Source organism: Heteronotia binoei, chromosome 12 (genome assembly GCF_032191835.1).
Source record: "Heteronotia binoei isolate CCM8104 ecotype False Entrance Well chromosome 12, APGP_CSIRO_Hbin_v1, whole genome shotgun sequence".
NCBI classification, from domain to species: domain Eukaryota; kingdom Metazoa; phylum Chordata; class Lepidosauria; order Squamata; family Gekkonidae; genus Heteronotia; species Heteronotia binoei.
The window spans coordinates 82,385,753-82,404,110 of record NC_083234.1 but is presented as its reverse complement, the minus strand read 5'-3'; the positions used below and the strand labels follow the sequence as shown (position 1 = coordinate 82,404,110).

At 47.8% G+C, this 18,358-nt stretch overlaps 1 protein-coding gene across 1 annotated transcript in view; it reads left to right on the top strand.

Annotated features, from left to right (window-relative positions):
- Window positions 1-18,358, top strand: part of COL5A1 (collagen type V alpha 1 chain) — a 451,358-nt gene that overhangs the window by 89,434 nt on the left and 343,566 nt on the right. Inside the window, exons 2-3 of the mRNA XM_060250656.1 lie at window positions 8,561-8,725; window positions 17,749-17,962. Coding sequence (XP_060106639.1) covers window positions 8,561-8,725; window positions 17,749-17,962 — 379 coding nt within the window. The remainder of the gene's footprint in view (window positions 1-8,560; window positions 8,726-17,748; window positions 17,963-18,358) is intronic.

The following is an 18,358-nucleotide window of genomic DNA, read 5'->3' as shown; positions in this document are numbered from 1 at the left end:
TCTAGAGACTCTTCCTCCCTCATAAGGCTCTCTGGGAAGGTGCTGATTACATTGTTCTCAACAATTACCAGTCATAAAGGAGAAAGGGGCCAATAAAGAGTAATAAACTAGTAGCATTTGGTTCATCATGATTTTACCCAGGCCTGCTTGTGATAGGCCAAGAACCCATCAGTCTTTGGTCAGAATCAGTCGAGCTTGACATTTGTATGTGCTGGGAAGAAACCAAGGATTAAAATGAAAGTTTTAATAGATGCTAATGAAAGAGGAGGATTCCAATTACCAGATTTAAGATTATATCATGAAGCAGTTTGTTTAGTGTGGATAAAAGATTGGGTGACGCTGTTGAATAAAAAACTTTTAGTGTTGGAAGGTCATGGAAATAAATTCGGCTGGCACGCTTATTTGTATCATGGGAAAAAAAAGATGGATAGTTTTTTCTCTCACCATTATATAAGAAATAATTTGTTGAATACTTGGATAAAATATAAGAAATATGGTGATGAAAGAAAACCATTATGGATAGTGCCAGCAGAAGTGATAAAAGTAACAGCTGAGACAGGTGAGAAAAAATGGCTGTCATACAATCAACTATTAAAAATACAAAGTGGCAAAATAGAATTGAAAACTGCTGTGAAGTTGAATAACAAATACGATTGGTTTCAAATGCAACAAATAAAGAGTTAAGTGGAAAATGATATTAAAATTGGAATAAGATGAGAGCAAACAGAAATGGAAAAAGTTCTGCTTGGAGATAATGAAAAATTAATTTCAAAAACTTATAAGTTATTTTTAAAATGGTCTACAGAAGATGAAGTAGTGAAATCTCAAATGATTAAATGGGCAATAAATGTAAATAAAGAAATACAGATGGATACATGGGAATATTTATAGAAGAACTCTATGAAACTTTCAACATGTCAGAGTATTAAAGAGAACTGTTTTAAAATGATGTATAGATGGTATATGACTCCTAAAAAATTGGCAAAGATGAATAACAAGATGCCAGACATGTTGGAAATGCAAAAAACATGAAGGTTCTTTCTACCATATGTGGTGGACTTGTGAAAGAGCGAAAAAGTATTGGCAGATGATCCAACAAGAAATTCCTAGGATCTTGGGATATGAATTCAAGAAAGCTGCAGAGACTTTTCTGTTGGGATTACAAATGGAAAAATTTACAAAAGAAGATAGAACTATAATTTGGTACTTGCTTTCAGCTGCTAGGACACTATATGCGCAGTTATGGAAGCAAGAAAAAATACCAGAAAAATGGGATTGGATTGTAAAAATTATGACATGGAGTGAGATGTACAAATTAACAAGAACTTTAAGAGACTATGATTTAGAAGATTTTAAAAGTTTAAAAATTTAGAAGTTATGTAGAAGACTAGTGGAAAGTAATAATAATAATAATAAAATTTTATTTATATCCCGCCCTCCCCGCCGGGGCAGGCTCAGGGCGGCTTACAGGGTAAAAGTAAAAGGACTTTGGACAATTTTTGATAATGATTAAACTTTAAAAGAAAGAAGAATATTAATTTTAGTTCTTAGTAATTAACGGTACCTTTTAATGTTAGTATTTTAAGTAAACAACACAGGCGGGGGTCAAGTAACGGGGGGAGGGATGATTAGAAAGAAGCATATGGGATAGATGAAAAGAAGTTATTAACGGAAATTGTTACCATATGTTATCAATAAAATTGTTTAAAACAAAAATAAAGAAGGGTGTGGTGCGTGAGCATTCTAACCTGCATGCACACACCATTCTATGTACACTAAAGAACTCTGAGTGAGGCAAGATATTCCCTTACAGAACCCATGCTGAGGCTTCCTCAATAACTTGTGTTCATCAGTGTGCCTACTCATTCTTTCTTTGATAATGATTTCTACCAACTTTCCCAGTATTGAAGTCAGATTGACTGGCCTGTAATTTCCCGGCTCTCCTCTGGAACCCTTTTTAAAGATGGGGGGGGGGGGGGTGACATTTGCTACCTTCCAGTCCTCCAGTCCTCAGGATAAAATACAATTATATAAAACCAATAAAACAGTTCACTAAGAAAAGTTATAACCCCCCTCCCCTTGGTATGCTAAGATTAACCTTCTGTTCCAGATTTCTGGACACTACAACAGGGGGAACCTCAAAGAGACAGAGGGGGAAAGGGGTGCCAGCTCAGCAACTGTCACTGTCCTAATCAAAAGCCTGGCGGAGCATCTCTGCCTTACAACCCTGCAAAATGGTAAAAGATCTCACAGGCCCCTGATGTTCTCTGGCAGAGAGTTCTACCAGGTCAGACCCAGGACTGAAAAAGTCTTGGCTTTCGTTGAGGACAGCCGAATCACTAACAAGTTACAACCAGTCGAGTGTAATGCTCTTCCAGGGACATAGCAGAGGAGGTGGTCCTGTGGATATGTCAGTCCCAGACTGTTCAAGGCCTTAAAGGTCATCACCAAAACCTTGACTCTGACTTGGCACTTGACTGGAAGCCAGTGCAGCTGGTGCACATTGAATATGTGCCATCCAAGGCATTCTCATCAGGGCTCACACTGCTGCATTCTGGGCCCATTGGAGTTTCCAAATCAGACCCAGGGGTAGGCCAGTATAGAGCAAGTAACAGTAGTCTAGTCTGCAAGTGACCATCACATGGATTACAGTGGCCAGAATTAAGAGCACCCTGTCAACGGCCGGCAATCTACGATTCAACTCCAGATCTGCTCCCCCCAGACACAGGACCTCCATCTTTAGCAGGTTCAGCTTCAGCCTGCTCTTTCTTAGCCAGCCCACCATGATGATGGGACAGAGGCCAGCTGGTCATCCAACAGCAGATACAGCTGGGTGTCATTGGCATATTGATAACACCTTAGGCCATAACTCTGTACCAGCTGGGCAAGTGGGTGCATAAAGATATTGAACAACATTGGGGTGAGGAGTGCACTTGAGGGACCCCTCCCCCCACACACCATAGGGTATCTAGTGGGCACATCCTCCCCTTGTGCCACCCACTGTCCCTGACCATGGAGAAGAGGAGAGCCATTGAAGGCCATCCCCCATATTCCCACATCGGTGAGGCGGTGAGTCAGCAGATCATAGTTGACTTTGTCAAACATCTGCTCTAAGATCTAACAGTAATAGCAGCACTGACCTGCCTCAATCCAGCTGCATTTGGAAATCATCCATTAGAGCAACCAGGATGACTTCAGTCCTATGGCCAGAGCAGAAGCCAGACTTGAATGTGTCTAGCACCGATGTGTCCTCTAGGCAGCCCTAAGTTTGCTCAACTACCGTCTCTCAGTTACCTTACACAGAAATGGTAGATTTGAGACTGGGCAGTAATTGGCCAGCTTGGAGGGATCCATTGATGCCTTTTAAAGAGCAGTACAACCACTGCTTCCTTAAGGCCCTCTAGAAACACTCCTGACTCCAAGGATAGGTTGATAATTTCCTTCACAGGGCCCTGGATCCTCTTGTTGCCAGCCTTGACCAGCCACGGGGGACATGGGTCAAGCAGGCAAGTGGTTGGTATGACGGCACTCAGGACCCTGTCAATATCAGAAGAAGAGAGCAGACTAAAAGAGTCACAAACTGAGCCCAAAGAGGACCAAGGGGCCTCCAGTTCACCAACTGTATCAAAATTCATTCGTAAGTCATGGAGCAACAGGACTTTATATGTGAAAAAGCTCATGAATGCCTCTGAACTAATTGCCAAATTGTTTGAACCTCTTGTTGTGAGGGATGTTATTGACTGAATTACCCCAAACAACTGAGTCTGGCCTGAACCTGTGGATGCAATGGAGGCTGAATAGAATTCCCTCTTTGCAGCTTTCACTGCCATCTCATAGGATTTCATAAGAGTCCTATGAGATGTTCTGGCCACTTCTTCATATGTATTTGCTGTAATTGTCGAAGCTCCTGTTTCATCCCCGTGAGTTCGTCTGCATACTGGGGGAAGATTTTCCATGGGAGCGTAGAGGATGTCGGGGTGTGATCTCATAGATGGCTTCAGTGAGACAGGAGTTCCAGTCTTCTATCAGCTAATCTAATGAGATGCAGGAGGACTGTGGATTCCATGGAGCACTCTGGAACCCAGTGGCGTCCATCAGTCTCTGCGGGTGAGCAAAAATCATCTTACCACCTAGAAAGGAAGGAGTGGGAATGTCCAGCTGGGCCTTCAAAATCAAGTGGTCTGACCATAGCACGTCTTCCTTCAAGATCAGATCCACATTCAACCCCATGCCAAAGATCAAATCCAGTGTGTGGCCTGCCTGATGTGTGGGACCTGCAGCAATTTGGTTGAGTCCTAGTGCTGCCATGGGAGACACCAATTCCAAAGCCTGGATAGGGGCAGCAGGTTTGTCTGCATGGAAACTGAAACCCCCCAGGACTAAGCCATGGGAACTCCAAGGCCCACCCAACCACTGCCTCCATCAGGCCCAGAAGGCCATCTGCTGATGCGCTAGGCAGACGATGCACCAGACATATGGCAAGATTCACCTCAGACTTCCGCACCAGGCCAACACATTCAATTCTGGTGTTCTTCAGGATGGAGAGCACTTTGAAGGAGAAAGCCTTCCAGATAAGCAAGGCCACCTCTCCCCCACCCTCAGGTTCAAGACTGATATAGGACTGAGGCAAGATCTTTCCAGGTGACTGAATCTAAGTCTCAGCCACACAAGCCAGATCCACCAACTGAGCTGCAAGATAAGCTTGCAGTGTCCTAGTCATACTGTTGATGGGCATAGCATTGCATAGCATCAGTGCTGAAGGGGAGTGAACGATCCGCAGCATCTCACTGACATTTCGTGGGATGGGACGAAGGTTGGAAAGGACTGAGCATATCCATATCTCAGCCCCTTTCCATACCAAGACCTCTCCCCTTGCCCTGGATAACCAGGGCCCCCAGTCCAGAGTTGGCACCTGGAGTGGTGTTCTCAGTCGCCATCCTCCTTCCCGCCTCCCTCACCCCACCCAGCAGCACCACACAAAAAACCACAATCACTCCCCCCCAGTCCTCAGCTTACTAAACCTTCCCTCCTATTAGTAAGACTAAAAACATGACAGTGGACAGGCAGGGCTGGCCCTGCCATTAAGCAAACTAGGCATTTGCTGGGGACACCGCATTGGACAGTCCCCACATGGCTAGTGATGACTGTGCAAGAGGAGTGAGTATTGTTTGTGTGAGAAAGACAGAGAGAGGTGTGGTGTGGTGTGGTGAGGCACAAGGAGGAGGCGGGGCCATGTGTGCAAGAGAAATGTGTTCTTAGCAAGTCTTTAGGCACACTGCAGCTGCCATTGGCCAACGAGCCATTTGCTGCTCTGGGGGAAAAGGGCACCCAATGGCTCTTGCTGCTCCAAAGGGGGCAGGCTCAGCTGTGGCCATCCCGAGGACTGGCTTGTCTTTAGCACCCTCTCCACTGCAGCATGGCTTCTCTGCTCTCCCTCCGACCGGTGGCTGCTTTGGGGGGGAGGGTGCTGCGGCTGCAGGTCTTCTTTTCCAGCCACTGGGGAAGAGCATGATGGGGGGCTGCAGCGAAAAAGATTGGCAAAAGCTAAGAAGAACGGGAATGGGAAGAATTCTGGAACTGGAGCTCCAAATGGGAGGGGGGGGGTGCACGAGGGGGCAGCAGCAGCCCAGTGGATTTATAGACTGTGTTGTGTGGCATGGAGTACTGTTCTGAAGTCTGATCCAGGGGGAGGTGATTGCCCCCAGACATGGAGATTTTATTTAGCTTTTATTTCAGCCCCATGAGCCTGTCCGCTTTGATGGAAAAGTGGGATTCAAGAATTTAATATTATAATAGCTGCTGATAGGCCTGTTTCCATTAATGTGCAAGTAGTATGTGCAAAAAGGGTCTTGGGGTCTTAGTGGGTCATACGCTGAACATGAGTCAACAGTGTGATGTGGCTAAAAAGGCCAATGCAATTTTGGGCTGTATCAACAGAAGTATAGTGTCCAGATCACGTGACGTGATGGTATTGCTTTGCTCTGCTCTGGTAAGACCTCACCTGGAGTATGGTGTTCAGTTTTGGGCACCACATTTTAAGAAGGATATAGACAAGCTGGAATGGTCCAGAGGAGGGCAATGAAGATGGTGAGGGGTCTGGGGTCCTATGAGGAAAGGTTGAAGGAGCTGGGCATGTTTAGCCTGGAGAGGAGGTGGCTGAGAGGTGATAGGATCATCATCTTCAAGTTCTTGAAGGGCTGTCATGTAGAGGATGGTGCAGAATTGTTTTCTGTGGCTCCAGAAGGAAGGACCAGAACCAGTGGGTTGAAATTAAATCAGAAGAGTTTCCAGCTCAACATTAGGAAGAACTTTCTGACTGTTAGAGCGATTCCTCAGTGGAACAAGCTTCCTCGGGAGGTGGTGTGCTCTCCTTTGGAGGTTTTTAAACAGAGGCTAGATGGCCATCTGATAGCAATGTGAATTTAAAGGTAAAGGGAGTCCCCTGCGCAAGCACCAGTTGCTGCCGACTCTGGGGTGACATTGCTTTCATTTTTTCACGGCAGACTTTTTACGGGGTGGTTTGCCATTGCCTTCCCCAGTCATCTACACTTTCCCCCCAGCAAGCTGGGTACTCATTTTACCGACCTCGGAAGGATGGAAGGCTGAGTCAACCTGAGCCGGTGACCTAGCCCAGCTTCTGCCAGGATCGAACTCAGTTTGTGAGCAGAGAGCCTCTGACTTCAATACTTAGGGGGAGGTATTTGTGAGTTTCTTGCATTGTTGGACTAGATGACCCTGGAGGTCCCTTCCAACTCTGTGATTCTATGAATATAAAATTGTCTTCTTGTTGTCAACTCGGAACCAATTGGTAATTGAAACTGTTGCAAATTTTTTATCCCTAGCAAGCGCTTAATGTATTTGCAAATTGCCATTTGATGGATGGATTGGTTCCCTGTTATGTGCAATGTCATGCCAGTGAAGGTTATTGTATTGTATTGTAACTGATGGAGTTCATGCATTTCTCCTTCAGGGCCAAACGAGATGTTGCATTTTGGGGGGAAGTTTGGTTGGGGTTCCTGGGATTCAGCACGCTTTCCCTGCAGTCCTGCAGCTACTCTGGGGAAAGGCATTTTTAAAGTCTCCAGGAGCCCAATTCTTCTCAGAAATGCAGCATGGGAAGAGGAAAGGGTTCTTTCTTTCCAGCCATGCCATTTTTCCTGAGCTGAAACAGTCCCAGCAGGGAGTTAGTGACATGCCAAGGGGTATGTCTAGCTCAGGGAAATGGTGTGGAGATGAAGGCAGGAGCCCTCCTTCTCCTGTGCTTAGATTCACCTTTCGGAGGGGCTGCTATGTGCCTGCAGGGGGGAACCTTAGCCCACCTCGCCAGAATGTGTTGTTTGGCCCTAAATGCTGCCACAGTAATTAGCCTAGTTGTGTTGGGCCTCCATAATCCAAACAACTTCCTCTGTTTTTCTTGGCTCGTGGGTGTGCCTTGAATAGGCATTTGGGCCTGTCCTTGCCCAAGGACAACAGAGACAGTCTTTCTCTGGGGCCTCTTTCTGAACCTCTGGCACTGCCTGCAGCCCGTCTTGGGGTGGCCCTTTGTGCTGCGGGGCCTTCTTCAGCTGCCAGCCCTGGAGATTGGGGTGTGGAGTCTGGGGAGGCGGGTTTGGAGTGAGGCATAATGCTACAGAGCCCATCTTCCACCCATGGCCTCCAATGGAAACAATCGGTGCAGCCTGGGGATCAGTTGTGCTTCATGTGGAAGTTGGCAACCCCTCATGTGGACCAGAGCATGCCACAGGGGAGGGGCCAGGGGCTCATCTTGCTTTTCTCTGCTCCCCCAGATTGGAGGGTCTCCTCCCCGACCCCAGCTATTCTGCCAGGAACTGATCAAGTTGGGGATAGCGCTGCATGCCAAACAAGCTGGTTTAGAAGAGCTGAGCAAATGCAGCGGGGGGTGTGTGTGTGTGTGTGTTCCTTCTGCGTGGATGGGGAAGGCTCTGGGGGCAGGTTTTTGTCCTGGATGACTGCAACCCAGTTTTTTGTCCTGGATGACTGCAACCCATGGTGGGCATTTGCTGCTTTGATTATGCTCATGGAGTCCATGTTCCTTGATATGATGCTTCTGTGGAATTTTTAAAGAGATGTCTTCTTTTGACTCTGGTGTATTTGCTAGCCCCTTACAGTAATGGGAGAGGCAAGAGCAGCACAAGAAACAAAATCGAATGGCAGGAATGGTTCTGATGCCTGATTTTTAAAAATCTCCCAAATCCCAAAGGCTCAAGGCAAAGCCCCTTTGGGAGAGAATTTCCTTCCTCTCCTCTCAGATGACAGTTTGCCCCCTTCCCTTTCTGCCAGCTCCGGGCTAGGAAATGCCTGGAGGTTTGTGGGTGGAGTTTGAGGAGGGGAGGGAGCCCAGTGGGGTACAATGCTGTGGAGCCCAAAGCTGCCATTTCCCCAAAGGAAGACAGTTCTCTGTAGCCTGGAGATCAGCTGAAATTGTGGGAGATCCCCAGGTACCAGCTGGAGGTTGGCAACCCTGCCTGTATTGGATCTTTGCAACGGCACTTTCTTTCCCCTGCTGATTCTGTCTTCTCCCCTTCTTTCTTTGCCCCAGAGCCTGCGGATCTCTTGAAGGTATTAGATTTTCACAATTTACCTGACGGCATATCAAAGACAACAGGTTTTTGCACAAGCAGAAGGTCTTCCAAAGAACCGGATGTGGCTTATCGAGTAACGAAAGATGCTCAGCTGAGCGCCCCAACCAAGCAGCTCTATCCTGGTAAGAACTCTGGTCTTCTATCCCATGACTATGCTTGGGCATGACTCATATTCGCCTCCACATTCCAAAATCGGAAATTTATTGTGGTAGGGGTGTAATTTCAGATCTGAAGTGCTTGTTGTGAGAGGCAGAGATTGAATTTCAGTGGGGGAGCCAAGATTCAGCCAAGGTAAACTTAAACTGTGAAAAAGCTGTGGATTTTAAGAGGACTGTCTGTGGTTGCCTTTTGATACCACAGCACTGAAAGACTGGCCAGGCTGTTGCCTCTCTGCCCCCCTCCCTTTATAAGCAGAGGGTCTGGGCACTTCCAGGGGCTTGTCCTTTAAGAGGTTGGCAGCAGGGAGCGGCCAGGATGTGGAACCAGGGAACTGGCCAGAGGCAGTGGTTGTTCTGGAGCACCAAGCACAGGTGATGGGCTGAAATAACTGCACCCCCAACTACTTTTTGCCAGCTGACTCAAAAATTTGACTTTGTTCTGCTGCTAAATCCAGATTGCTGAATTCCCAGGATTGTGGAGGGTGATGTGCAGGGCTTGTTTTGTAGCAGGAACTCCTCTGCAGATTAGGCCACACACCCCTGATGTAGCCAGTCCTCCAAGAGCTTACAGTAGGCCCTGAACTAAGAGCCCTGGAAGCTGTTGGGAGGATTAGCTACATCAGTCAGGGGTGTGTGGCCTAATATGCAGAGGAGTTCCTGCTACAAAAAAAAGTCCTAATGATCTGTATTCTACTACCTTGGAGTAGCCATCAGCTCTCCAAGACTATTAAATGTAATTTAAAAGTTTAATCACAGCATGGCGCCTTGGCCCCCCGAAGCCTGTGCTCCTGGGCCACCCAAGTTGAAAGATGGAGTAACATTCATCCCTAGGCTGATTCAGAGAGCCAGTTTGGTGTAGTGGTGAAGTGTGCAGACTCTTATCTTGGAGAACCAGGTTTGATGCCCCATTCCTCCACTTGCACCTGCTGGCATGGCCTTGGGTCAGCATTAGCTCTGGCAGAGGTTGTCCTTGAAAGGGCAGCTACTGTGAGAGTCCTCTCAGCCCCACCCACCTCACAGGGTGTCTGTTGTGGGGGAGGAAGGTAAAGGAGATTGTGAGCCGCTCTGAGACTCTGAGTAGAGGGTGGGATATAAATCCAATGTTGTCTTCTTCATTGTTTTATTGGACGGTCTGAATTAAGCAAGTTACACTGCAGAAGGATATTCATTCCCCAACATGATGGCAGAGCCCCTGGGTACAAATGTTGAAGTCAGACTTCCTCCTTCTCAGTGTTCCTGAGTGGATTAAACCACTGGCTGAGCCCCGGGGGCTTCATTCATGGGCACGTTTCCAACGAGGCTGGCATTTCACAGCAGCTGCATGGACCTCGCTGCACTGAAGTGGATGCTTTGCTTAGGCAAGAGCCTCAAGTTTCATCTCCAATTTTTGCTTTAGACAAAACTTGACCCTAGCCTGTCAGGGGGGATTTGTAATTATTACTATTATTTTTTAGTCAAAGGAAAACTCCTTGACTTTTCCTTCTGAGTAGGAAACATCAACCCCAGCCTGGAATTTTGCCTTAGATGGGAGTTGGGGGCAACTGGCTATGAAAATAAGCAGCACTGAGCCAGCGGCCTCCTGGGCTGGTGCTTGGAGCCAGGGGATTTCTTCTGCTGGAGCCGACCGCTGTGCTGTGCTCCTGGGCTGGCCAGGGCTCTGGCTGGCCCCACCCACCATGTGGTCTCCATGTGCTCCCAGGCCAGGCGGAGCGGCCTAATATGCAAAAGAGCTCCTGCTGGGAGAGAGAGAGAGAAGCACTGCTTGGAGCTGAAAAAGAAATCGTATATTTTTGGCAAGGCGACTGTGAGGGGTCCAGGGTGTGGGAATGCACTGATGCTCTGCAGTAGTATAAGAAATGGACTGTGCAGCTGGTCAGAGGCAGCCTCACCTTTATTCCTGGGAATTACAATCACTTTGTTTATGTGAGGTGAGATGTCAAAGATCCTGGGCACTGCAGGTCTTGAGGTGGTACAGGTGTCCTGTGCCACTCTCCTTCTGAGTGCCTTCGCCAAAAGGAGCCATTTACATGGCCACTGGTTTATCTGTGGTTCAGCCTGGGGCACCTTTGCTTGTTCAGTCTCTCACCTTGCTGTGGAGAATGATGTGGTTGCAGGGCTCCAGTCTTCTTCAGCCTGCAGGGAGTCCACATCCATCCACAGCACCACAGCTGCCTTTGGAAGTTTATTCGCCTGTCAGGATTGCTAAGGAAGGTTTTAAAAGGTGGTGTCTACAAACTGACACTGTTTGGAAGCAATCCCACCTCCTCTCCACCTGCCCCCTACCTCTCAGTCACTGTGCCCACCCATGCATTAATGATGCCTCAGCTGTCCTTTTAGAACTTCTTCAGTAACATCACTTCTTATAACTTTTACAAAGAGAGAAGCAGTGGGAAGAAGCAGTGGCCAAGGTGGGGGGGGGAATGGGGAGAAGCAGTTAGAAGCTCTCTCTCTCCCCCCCTCCCTCCTCACCAGTCTCACTGTTGATTCAGTAGGGAGTAGATTCCTGCAGCATCCATTTCAAAAAATGTGTTTGGGTGGGGGGGATGGAATTCAACACCGATTGTGCACCAATTTTTGGATTGTTAAAAGAAGAGATTGGATTTATACCCTGCCCTTCACTCCCCGAGGGAGTTTCAGAGCGGTTTACAATCTCTTTTCCCTTCCCCTCCTCACAAAAGACACCCTGTGAGGTTGGTATGGCTGAGAGAGCTCTGAGAGAACTGCTCTTGAAAGAAACAGCTCTGTGAGAACTTGTGACTGACTCAAGGTTACATCAGCAGGTGCAAGTGGAGGAGAGGGGAATCAAACCAGGTCCTCCCAGATAAGAGTCAACGCACTTAACCGCTACAACAAACTGGCTCTCTGGGGACTACCACGGTGTCAGAGAAAACCCTAAAAAAGCTCCCTGGTGGTGCAGAAAGGGAAAGGGCTGCTGCAGGGCAGGGGAAATTGGAGGGGGGGGGGAATGGAAGCCCTGTTGATGATGCATTGAATTAGCAGATGCACTGCTAGTAGGGGGGTGCAGGGGGAGAAAAACTGACTGTTGTGGTATTGTGGAAGTCACTTGCCATGATTTTCCTCTTCCTAAAGTGGAATTTTGGGACTGATGTAGTCAGCTGGGAGAACATTCTGAAGGATGTTAAGGGAAGCAGAAAAATGTTTCAGTAAATATAATATAGTGGGTTCAGTGCAAATATAATATAGTGGGATCAATGCAGATATAATATAGTGAGTTCAATGCGGTGGCAGTGATCATAGCTCTCTTTATTAGTTACAGCGCGGTAACATGTAAACTAGACTACTTTACTGGGCCAATGGGGCCAGCTCTATACACTTGAAGGTTCCTGTGCCAGGACACCATTGGATCATTCAAACCAGCAGGGGGGCCGTGATTGGAGCAGGGCAGCAGGGGTTTGGCTCCTCCTGCCCATTGTTCTGAGTCCCCAAGCTCAGACCTAAAGGCTCCAGTGAGCCAGGCAGGAACCTGGATTAAGGCAACGTTGATCCCCACACACAACAGTAAAACAAGGGAAACATCTTGTGGAGGGGAGGGGTTTGCACACGTCCCTAAGATGAGCTCATCTGTTTCTATATTTGCCTGCTCTGTGGCTGAGCCCTGGCAGGGCTACTGACTTTGGGGGCTGAGCCCTGATGGCACAAGGGAAGCCTTGCTTACGGAACCCCTGGAAAGTGACAGGCACAATTTAGATTTTGGATATGTCACTTGGATGGAAGCCCAGCTCTCTGTGAAGCCTTCCATCACTTCCTTTTTAATAACACACATTGTCCAAATAACTGGCTGTTCCTTCAACTCTCAAATGAAAGACAATGCAAGTAATTGCTGAGGAGTTTTCTAAGGGAAGCAGCCTGGGGATTTGATAATTGAGGGTGTTTGGGAGGGAAGCGGCAAATGCAGGGAGGGGGAAAGCGCTTTGCTTTTGCCCAGGCCAAAGGACACTCACTGTGCTTGGGCTAATCAGAAGGCTCCTGTTTCCTGCAGCTTTAGGATCTCTACGTTCGGCTCTCAGCCCAGCAGAGCATTCACACTTTGAAGCGGTTCTGTTTCTCAGGAACTCTGAGAGGATGAGGAGGCCATTCTGTTTCTTTTCCATTTCATATGTTGACTTTGTCATCATCAGTTTTGTTTATTGCAGCTATCACTAAGGAGCCTTCTCTTTGAGCCAGTTTGGTGTAGTGGTTAATTGTGCAGACTCTTACCTGGGAGAACCGGGTTTGATGCCCCACTCCTCCACTTGCAGCTGCTGGAATGGCCTTGGGTCAGCCGTAGCTCTGGCAGAGGTTATCCTTGAAAGGTCAGCTGCTGTGAGAGCCCTCTCATCCCCACCCACTTCACAGGGTGTCTGTTGTGGGGGAGGGAGTAAAAGGAGATTGTGAGTCACTCTGAGACTCTGAAATTCTGAGTGGAGGGTGGGATAAAAATCCAATATCATCTTCTTTCTTTTGTGCTCAGTCCTTGTGAGAAAGAAATCAAATTGAAGTGGGGATATTCAGAACAGAACCAGAGAGCTCTGGAATTTTGCCTTGTCCCTAGGTTTTCACTCTTCCAAAAACAAAGCTTTGCCCCCCACCCCCCAGTGTCTGGGGAAAGTTCTGTGCCTGGTTCTCCAGTTGGCGAATGAGGGGACCTTCCCTTTTCTCTTCTGGGCAAGGGAGAGAGAGCAAGGGCAGCAGCAGGTGGGTGGGCTCCGGCTCCCTCTCCTAGGCCTGCAGTCATCTGGGGATGACCCCTGAAGTGGAGTCAAGCTCTGCTGGCCTTCTGCTGCGGCTTCAGCTATTTCCAAACGGAGACTTTACATGGAAGCTTAAGGGCACCGGGGATGGAATGGATCCTTGGGGCATCCCACTAGCAGTTGCTGTGCCCCGGGGGTCAAGTGGTCAGTTCCTCACCAGTTGCTGTGAGGAATAATAATCAGCCAATAATCAGCAAGGTCAGGGTTTTTTTTTTGTTTTTTTTAGCAGGAACTGCTTTACCTATTAGGCCACACACCCCTGATGTAGCCAGTCCTCCTGGAGGAGCTTATAGTCGGTCCTGGACTAAGAGACCTGTAAGCTCTTGGAGGATTGGCTATATTGGGGGGTGGGGGGTTGGCCTAATATGCAAAGGAGTTCCTTCTACAGAAAAAGCCCTGAGCAAGGTTAACAAAACCAGCAATGAAAACAGCATTTAAACACTAAAGGCAGAACAGTCAGGGACTTGTTCCTGACACTTTCCCTTATAAATCGTCCCAGCAAAATTATTAAAAGTCTAGAAGATAACGTTATTTTCTAGACTATTGATAATTTCACTGGGGCAAGGTATAAGGAAGAGAAAGCTATGTGGATCCAACTGAAGATGCATTTAAAGAGAAATTCGCAGAAATCCAGGGACGCAACTATTATATTGTCGTTAGTGTGCACACGCTGGATATTTGATATTATATGTTGTACACGTACTGTATCCAGGGCCGAACCTGCCATTAGGCAAACTAGGTGATAGCCTAGGGTCCCGGCCTTCTGGGGGCGCTAAAATGGGGCCCCCTCACATGACTCAGTGACGTCCTCAGTGCAGGGGGGGGGGGCGCCAGAAGTTTATCTTGCTTAGGGTGCCAGACAGTCTAGGGCTGGCCCTGACTGTATCCTTCTATTAATGTATTTATTCTTTGATGCAAATTTGTTTGACTTTTTCCAGGTTCTGAATTAGAAAAGGAGGGCAGGAACGGAGTGTGTGTGTGTGTGTGGGGGGGAGGGTATTTGTGAGTTTCCTGCATTGTGCCGGGGGTTGGACTAGATGAACCTGGAGATCCCTTCCAACTCTAGGATTCTATATCCCCCCACCTCTTTTTCTCCAGACTGAACAGTCCCAAGTCCCTCAGCCTTTCCTCCTTGTAGGGCTTGGTCTCCAGGCCCGTGATCATCCTTGTCACTCTCCTCTGCACCAGCTGCATTCTGTCCACATCCTTTTGGAAGTGGCCTCCACAACTGCACACAGCACTCCAGGTGTGGCCTGGCCAAGGCAGTGTACAGCAGAACTGTGACATCTTGCAATTTGGAAGTTATGCCTCTGTTGATACACCCCAAGATGGCATTTGCCTTTCTTTATAGCTGCATCACACCGGCTGCTTGCATTTAACTGACCAATGTAGTGTACAGCGAGTCTGTGACATTTGGATGTTAAAGAAGGCACACTTCATCCAAAAAGACTGTTGCAATTATGTAACAGCTAATGGCCAAATTGTTATCTGCTTTTGGAGCCACTGAAGGGGTGGTCAGTTGCCTAATAACTCTCAACCACTGAGCTGGATGCAACAGAGGAGGAGGAGGAGGAGGAGCACTTTGCTGCCTTCACTGCCACTTTGCAGAAAGTGTTCTTGTTCCTTGGTCACAAATCCATTGCCAGCTCCGCTCTAGCCCTCTTTTTACTATCCTTAGTTCATCGATATGCAAGGGAGCCTGGAGGCAAACAGGGTGCAGGGGGGCAACTCAGGCAATGGCGTCCTGAAGGCATTTCATGGCGGGTTGGGGACCGGAGTCTTAGAGCAGCTGGCTTAAATGTTCCCTTGTGCTGTGAAAATAACCTGGTTCAGGGTGTTGCTTCATTCTTTTGGCTCTGCAGCTTCCATCTCCATTCTGGGGCTGGGGGCCAGTTTGCAGACATAGAGCATTATTTTCTGGTAGATTATGCCAACCCCAAATCTTAGCTTCTGCTGCAGGTCACATGAGGTGGGTGGTGGATTGTTTCACTTGGGCTAGGGTTTCCCAGGCCTTTCCGTTTTGGCCCCAGAACACCCACAGTCATCCTGAAGGTGCTGAGAGCCACAATCAAGTCTCCCAGCTTCATTCTCTGCCTGCAGCAGGGTGTCGTGGTCTGGCTCAGAGCTCCACTCTGCCAGGGAAGCTGGCTGGGAGACCTTGGGTCAGTCCCACATTCTCTGCCTAGCCTACCTCACAGGGCTGTTCTAATGATAAAATGGAGGAGAGGACAGCTTTGGGTCCCCATTGCGGGTTGCCAACCACCAGGTGGCACCTGGAGATTTCATAGAATTATAGAATTGGAAGCGACCCCCAGGGTCATCTAGTCCAACCCCCTGCACAATGCAGGAAACTCACAAACACCTCCCCCAAAATTCACAGGTTCTTCATTGCTGTCAGATGGCCATCTAGCCTCTGTTGAAAAACCTCCAAGGAAGGAGAGCCCACCACCTCCCGAGGAAGCCTGTTCCACTGAGGAATTGCTCTAACGGTCAGGAAGATCTTCCTAATGTTGAGCCGGAAACTCTTCTGATTTAATTTCAACCCATTGGTTCTGGTCCTACCTTCCGGGGCCACAGAAAACAATTCCACACCATCCTCTGTATGACAGCCCTTCAAGTACTTGAAGATGGTGATCATATCACCTCTCCGCCGCTTCCTCTCCAGGCTAAACATCCCCAACTCCTTCAGCCTTTCCTCATAGGACTTGGTCTCCAGACCCTACACCATCTTCGTTGCCCTCCTCTGGACCTGTTCCAGCTTGTCTGTATCTTTCTTAAATTGTGGTGCCCAAAACTGAACACAATACTCCAGGTGAGGTCTTACCAGAGCAGAGTATAGCGATACCATCACATCACGTGATCTGGACACTATTCTTCTGTTGATACAGCCCAAAATTGCATTTGCCTTTTTAGCCACCACATCACACTGTTGACTCATGTTCAGCGTATGATCCATTAAGACCTCTAGATCCTTTTCGCACATACTACTGCTAAGACAACTCTCCCCCATTCTATAACCATGCATTGGATTTTTCCTACCTAAATGCAGAACTTGACATTTATCTCTGTTAAAATTCATTTTATGATTTTAGCCCAGTTTTCCAGCCTGTATCCTCTTCCAGTTTGTCATTCTGTATCCTCTTTCTGTCTTCTTCTGTGTTTGCAACCCCTCCCAATTTAGTACCATCTGCAAATTTAATAAGCATTCCCTCTATTCCTTCATCCAAATCATTGATAAACATGTTGAACAAAACAGGTCCCAGGACAGATCCTTGAGGCACTCCACTTGTCACTCCTCTCCAAGAGGATGAGGAACCATTCATAAGCACTCTTTGGGTGCAATCTTTCAACCAGTTACAGATCCACCTTATGGTAACAGGATCCAAACCACATTTTACAAACTTGTAAATTTCCTGCTATTCAGGCCTTGGATTCAGTGGAGCTCACAGGAGCACAGCTCCTGAACCTTTCTGAGAGTTCCTCCTCCTCCCTGAGAGTTCCATCACCTTGCCCATTGAATAGTATGTGCAGCTGCATAACAATCCCTGGATGAGCTCCACCACCTTTTTTCCTACAAAATGACCCCTGCTGCTATTCCATTTAATCTCCAGATGACCCAAATCATTTCCCCTGGAGAAAATGGCTGCGTTGACGTGTGGACTCCTTTTTGCTGAGGTCCCTCTCCAAACTCCACCCTCCCCAGGTTCTGCCCCCAAATCTCCAGTTATTAACTAACCCAGAGCTGGCAACCTTATCCCCATCAGATACATAATAAAATAAAGTAAATAAGTTTTAAAAAGCAGGTGGACAGAAAGGCCTATGCTTTTATTGCTATAAATTCATAGTAACAGCAAGCCAAGAGAGTAGTTTTGTTATGATATTTGGTTTGGACCAGGGTTGGCGGGGTGGGGTGGGGGGGACAGCTGGCATTTTTGTCTAGGGTTTCATGTTGGCTCTCAGCAGCAAGAGACACCGAGGTGGTTTGTTGTGGCTTTCCTCTGCAGAGTCTTCCTTGGTGATCTCCCTGCTTAGCTTCCAAGATCCAAGGAGATCAGGCTATGAATTTGTCAGCTCCTTCACTGAGTTTGGTAAACAGCTGGCGCTATTGGGCCCCTCAGTGTCTTGCGGCAGGGAGGTCAGAATGTGATGCTGCACTGTGGCCTTAGATGGAATCCTGGTAACAGTGCAAAAAAGAACTAACCAGCCTCCCCCCCCCCTTTTTTTTTTTGGTTCCAGCATCTCCATTTCCTGAGGATTTCTCAATCTTAACCACTGTAAAAGCCAAGAAAGGAAGCCAGTCCTTCTTGATTTCCATTTACAATGAGCAAGGCATCCAGCAGGTGGGAATGGAGATGGGCAGGTCACCTGTGTTCCTCTACGAAGATCACACAGGGAAGCCAAGCCCAGAGGAGTACCCTCTCTTCCGAGGCATCAATCTCTCCGATGGCAAGTAAGTGTGTCCCCGTCACTTGGACCATGCATGTCTGTGGTTGGGCTGTGAATTAAGGTTGCAAACCAGAGATCCTGGGCAGGAGGGAAACCTTGGGGGCTGTCCATTCTAGCCTGGTCCAAACAATGGCCTGTGGTGGGGTACTGATGAGGAGGGTATGAAGACCAAGCCCTTCTGACCGTTACTTCCTCCCAGCCACTAGACAGTCAAAGGTAGATTGCCTCTGAGCAAAGAGTCTTCCTAGAGGACTGCACAACCATTGTGACTGCACAAGAACCTTCCAGGATGGGCCAAGAAAATCTGGATTCTGCTGGTGACTTATTTAGGAGATTCGTGGTCCACCTTTTTGCTCACACAAGGATGGCAAATCCAGAGTATTTGCCTGCTCTGTTCTGC